The sequence below is a fragment of the Poecilia latipinna genome, unplaced genomic scaffold, assembly GCF_001443285.1.
Source record: "Poecilia latipinna isolate Pla-1442-1.1 unplaced genomic scaffold, P_latipinna-1.0 Scaffold1991, whole genome shotgun sequence".
Taxonomy (NCBI): domain Eukaryota; kingdom Metazoa; phylum Chordata; class Actinopteri; order Cyprinodontiformes; family Poeciliidae; genus Poecilia; species Poecilia latipinna.
Genome location: NW_015114607.1, coordinates 105,694 through 111,436, shown reverse-complemented (window position 1 = coordinate 111,436; position 5,743 = coordinate 105,694). Strand labels below are relative to the sequence as shown.

The 5,743-nt window shown below is 38.7% G+C and overlaps 1 protein-coding gene across 2 annotated transcripts in view; it reads left to right on the top strand.

The window, feature by feature from the left end:
- Positions 1 to 5,299: 5,299 nt before the first annotated feature.
- The window catches only part of LOC106935634 (NXPE family member 3-like), a 12,249-nt gene continuing 11,805 nt past the window's right edge, over positions 5,300 to 5,743 (top strand). Inside the window, exon 1 of one of the 2 annotated variants that reach the window (XM_015016191.1) lies at positions 5,300 to 5,354. Coding sequence is in view for 1 of the 2 variants with exons in the window: in XM_015016192.1 (XP_014871678.1) it covers positions 5,325 to 5,354 (30 nt within the window). In the remaining variant the exon portion in view is untranslated. The remainder of the gene's footprint in view (positions 5,355 to 5,743) is intronic. The other variant, XM_015016192.1, reaches the window with a different exon arrangement.

The window sequence follows — 5,743 nt, the reverse complement described above, 5'->3', positions numbered from 1 at the left end:
GGACCTTCACTGTGCGAATGTGTGAATGTTATGACTGTTTGGTAATTGTGGGAGACTTCAACATCCATGATGACGAACCCAAAGACAGAGGTGCCAAAAAACTGTATGATGTACTTGAAAACTTTGGTCTGACCCAATCTCTGTAATTGATGTGAAATGAAAATATTTCAAAACAGGATTAAGAAGCTTAGTTTTCTGGTGGGTTCAGTAGAAGTGGGATTCTGTATGTTGTGGATTCTTGATGACTAAAACAAAACTATGTGAAGCATACTAAAGGAGAGGAAATGTGCAAAATGGTTATGATGAAACCTAGCTATGTAAAATCTGCTGAATGACCTGTACAAAGTGTATCAATTGTACTTAAAAAAATAAAATAAAATTAAGGGCAATGATCATTTTTGTTCTAACAGTGTGAGTTCATGGCTGAAAATAAGACAAAGATACTAAGTGTTAAATTTTGACTTTTCATTTCCAACAATGAAAAGTTTGTTCCATTTGTTGTCTTTTGTTCATCTTTCTGCCTCCTACATTGTAACACTTTACCCAAACCGTGGCCGTGATCCAGCGGTACGACATGAGAACACTCTGACCCTGAATTTAGCAGAAAAAACTGAGCACTCATAAAAAGAACAAAGACAAACATGCACAGAGGAAGGAAACCCAAGGAGTTAATAACACACAGGTGGCACCAACTGCAACGCATCGACCAACAGCCGGTGTTTGACTGCAGAACTTCCCTGTTTTAGAGAAGATAAACTTACAACAAGGGAGAGTTTCGAAAACCGCTCACAGTCTTCAGGTAAGATCCCCGTTTTTAACTCGATGTTCAGAAAACGATAAGACATTGTTACATTCAGTCAGGAATGGAGAGAGAAACGTTTTGATGGGAGAAACTTTGCTCCAAACCACATTAAGAGAGTAAAGTTTGCTTTTTTTTTTCTTTTCCCCAGTTGGAACTGAAAAAGTAAACCCACCTTTCCCTCTGTGATTTTATATATCATGGTATAATAACAATGAAGTTTAGTTCTAGTCTCAGAAACAATATCCCACACTAATACAAGAGGGGTAATTTAAAAAAGCACATTTAAGAAATGTTTTTTTTTTTTACCCAAATATGTTTTTACAGAACAATTCAATGAAAGTATAATGAGTCAGTCCAGAGGAGGATAAAATAAAATAAAAATAAATAAATAAAATATACTGTTGCATCTTGATAAATCCTAATCTTCAAAAAAGGCTTATTTCAGAAGTTAAATTTGACTTACACACCGAAATGTTTATTACATATTAACAATAACATTGCATTGCATTTGTATCCCAAATCCCAATCAAGTATGCTGACAACCAACATAGCAAGATATTAAAACTTCTCCAAGGCATTGTTTCTTGTTTTCTTTATTTTAAAAAGAAAAAAAGGTTTTTATTATATTCACTACAAAAGGTGTGACTCAGTTCAGGGGTTGATTTGTGTTGATGTGTTTGGTTTCATAAAAACCAAAAATATATATTTTGTTTTTCTCCTGAAACTACATGAAATCGGTTTTAAAAAGGACAACAGAAAGAAAAAGAAGGTAACTCAGTTGTGTCTCCTTTTCAATGCAGCTTAAATGTGGATGTTCTCAACCTGTAGCTCTTCTGATGTGTTAATGAAGTCCAGGTTCCTTTATTAACCCATTCAGGGTTAAGATAATAATAATAATAATAATAATAATAATAAATAAATAAATAAAATAAAGGAAGGTTGTCTTACGTTCTTGTCTCACACACATTAAGACGTATTGTTGTTTCTACAGACATGGCCAAAAGTTTTGAGAATGATTCAAATGTTAATATTTACAAAGTCTACTGCTTCAGTTTTTATAATGGCAATTTGCATATACTCCAGAATGTTATAAAGAGTGATCAGCTTAACAGCAATTAATTGCAAAGTCAATATTCGCCTAGAAAATGAACTTTATCCCCCAAAACACATTTCAACTTCATTGCAGCCCTGCCTTAAAAGGACCAGCTAACATCGTTTCAGTGATTGCTCCATTAACACAGGTGTGGATGTTGATGAGGACCGGGCTGGAGATCAATCTGTCATGATTAAGTAAGAATGACACCACTTTAAAAAGAGGCTGGTGCTTGGCATCATTGTTTCTCTTCTGTCAACCATGGTTATCTCTAAAGAAACACGTGCAGTCATCATTGCACTGCACAAAAATGGCCTAACAGGGAAGAGCAGCTAGAAAGATTGCACCTCAGTCAACAATCTATCGCATCATCAAGAACTTCAAGGAGAGAGGTTCCATTGTTGCCAAAAAGGCTCCAGGGCGCCCAAGAAAGACCAGCAAGCGCCAGGACCGTCTCTTAAAAGTGTTTCAGCTGCGGGATCGGGCTACCAGCAGTGCAGAGCTTGCTCAGGAATGGCAGCAGGCAGGTGTGAGTGCATCTGCACGCACTGTGAGGCGGAGACTCTTGGAGCAAGGCCTGGTCTCAAGGAGGGCAGCAAAGAAGCCACTTCTCTCCAGGAAAAACATCAGGGACAGACTGATATTCTGCAAAAGGTACAGGGAGTGGACTGCTGAGGACTGGGGTAAAGTCATTTTCTCTGATGAATCCCCTTTCCGATTGTTTGGGACATCTGGAAAACAGCTTGTTCGGAGAAGACGAGGTGAGCGCTACCACCAGTCTTGTCTCATGCCAACTGTAAAGCATCCTGAAACCATTCATGTGTGGGGTTGCTTCTCAGCCAAGGGAGTCGGCTCTCTCACAGTCTTGCCTAAAAACACAGCCATGAATAAAGAACTTCTCCCAACCGTCCAAGAGCAGTTTGGTGATGAACAATGGCTTTTGCAGCATGATAGAGCACCTTGCCATAAAGCAAAGGTGAAAACTAACTGGCTCAGGGAACAAAACATAGAGATTTTGGGTCCATGGCCTGGAAACTCCCCAGATCTTAATCCCATTGAAAACTTGTGGTCAATCATCAAGAGACGGGTGGACAAACAAAAACCTAGGAATTCTGACAAAATGCAAACATTGATTGTGCAAGAATGGACTGATATCAGTCAGGATTTGGGCCAGAAGTTGACTGAGAGCATGCCAGTGAGAACTGCAGAGGTCCTGGAGAAGAGGGGTCAACACTGCAAATATTGACTTGCTGCATTAACATTAACTCATTCTGTCAATAAAAGCTTTTGTTACTCATAATATGATTGCAATTGTATTTCGGTATGTGATGAAAACATCTGATATACACATGAAAACCAGAGGGCAGCAGATCATGTGAAAATATAATATTTGTGTCATTCTCAAAACTTTTGGCCATGACTGTAGAAGATACGCTGTTTTAATCACAACATGACTAGAAGAACCTTTAGATATCTGCATGAATTATAATCAAATCGCTTGAGCTTTACAGTTAATGCGACAAGATGTGAATATCTCTCCAATGCATTTTTTTTCTTCTTCTTTTTTCCAACTGAAATCTAAAAGTTAAAAAAAAAACATCACCTTTTTATTTTTGTTTCAAGCTATTTTCAGCCTTCCATGTTCCCCATCACTTTTTCCCGGCCTTCGCGAGGCGATAAGGCAAGGCAAAGGTTGGGTTTGTCTGCTCTGTTGCAATCTGTTTGCCAACTCTTCATGAAACATGCTGTGGGATTTGGAAGCCGGGCTGAAGAGGAAGAAACGACATTGTGTCAAAGATGAGGACGCCTTGAGGAGGACTGCTCTTCCCATTCGTCGGTTCACCTCCTCTGAGTTGATGGCTCCTTTGGAACAAGGAAATACATCTGATGTTTCATCAAGACTGGATTAAGGTGCTCAATGTGAGGAGAGGGACCCCGTGCTGCAAGGTGTCTTTTAGATGATTTTAAAAATGACTTATTTGCATTGGAATGATCATGTACTACTGCTTTACTTTAGCATGATACGTGTCTAATATGTGCACTTTCACTGTTAGAGGAATCAGTTCAGTTCCTTTATTGTTCCCTCAAAGGGAAACATATGTTTTCCAGCCAAGCATTTCAAAGCACACAAAACCATGAAAAATACACAGACGGTGTTAAAAACAAAGCATGCAAGCACCAACTCAAAAAGCCTCTGCTGCCCCTTCTTACAGAATCGATCAGTGTTCACATTAAAGGCGAGCTCAATTATTGATCCCGGGTATTTGTAGGTTGCAACAAATCAACCAATCAAGTTTATCTGTGTAGCACATTTCAGCAACAAGGCAGCTCAAAAGAAGTTGTCAAACACAGTCAACAATTGTTAAGTGCCATTGTTACATATAAAACTTTGTCTTTTATGTTTCAAAAGCAACTCTGAACAAGTGGGTTTTTAGTTTAGATTTGAAAGGAACTCAGTGTTTCGACTGTTTTGCAGTTTTCTGGAAGTTGGTTCCAGATTTGTGGTGCATAGAAGCTGTTTGTTGCTGGTTCAGGGGATGCAGAACAGAATGAGAACCAGAAGACCTGAGAGGTTGATAAAATAACAGCAGATCTTTAATGTATTGTGGTGCTAAACCGTTCACTGATTTATAAACTAGCAACAGTATTTTAAAGTCTATTCTCTGAGCCACAGGGAGCCAGTGTAGCGACTGTACAACTGGTGTGACGTGTATCTTATTAGTGAGAATGTGAGTGAGTCATCTCAGTCTTGCTGTGCAGCTTTGTTCAGTGGTGCGTTCAAATGAATTTGAAACTAAGCATTACATAAACAGTTATTTTCAAGCTTGTTCACACTATATTTGGTCTACAAAGTTAGCGACGGTCTCGTTTTTTTCTGTTGTTGTTGTTTAACTCTTCGGCAACTGAATGCAAGCAAGGATCAGAGGTTTGTGAAATGTTTTGTGATCGCAAAGCTTTTCAGACTGACTCACTGAAGTCCATCTTGGTGAAACATGTCTGAGTCAAATTGTGAAACAACATAAGGATGATCTTTTTAAAACATAGCTTAACGCTGTGATTATTGAAACATGCAATGCGTTCTGTTTGTAATGCCAGCGGTTATTCTGGCCACGGGTTGTGAGCTGAGACATTCTCACAGCTGTTCATTTTCAATGTTGAGTGAAAAAATGTGCTTCAGTTTAACTTTAAAGTTTTTTCTTTCTTTTTTTTTCTTAGGGAAAAAAACAAAACAGGCTTCACTGTAAGCAGTTTGAAAGAGAAAGATCCTGTTGCTTCACCACAAGGCTGCAGTCATGGAAGAAGCATGCTCATCATGTGGTTTCAGAGACTCAAGGCAAGTCAACTAGGGACACTGTTGTCAGGAAAAGCCCCAAGAAGAAGAGATTTAAAGATTTTACACTAAGAGACCAGCTGCTGTCCACAACAACAATGGCTGCCGTCACGATTCTAAGTTCATTGGTACGTCTGACTTTGCTTTTTATACTTCGAGATTCTTTAAGTTTTTTTCTTTGCTCACCTGTTATTTAAAATTTGAGGTGTAATTTCTGAAAGTATAATATAAAGGACAAAATCGGACTAATTACCTCGTTTGTCAGACGTTTGTTGTGAATATGTCAAGATATTCACAACAAACGTCGCTCAGGTATTGAACAATGGCTCATATCGCAACAATTACCGGTATGTGAAACAGGGGTGGAAATTAGCACCCGCCATTGGCCAAATGCGGGTAAAAGTACGAAGTGGCGTGTAAATAGGAGCAACGCACCCGTCACTGTGGTTGACAATTTGAACAAAAAAAAAAGCTGCATTCAATTTCTGTCCAGGGTATAAGTGGCTGTATATATATA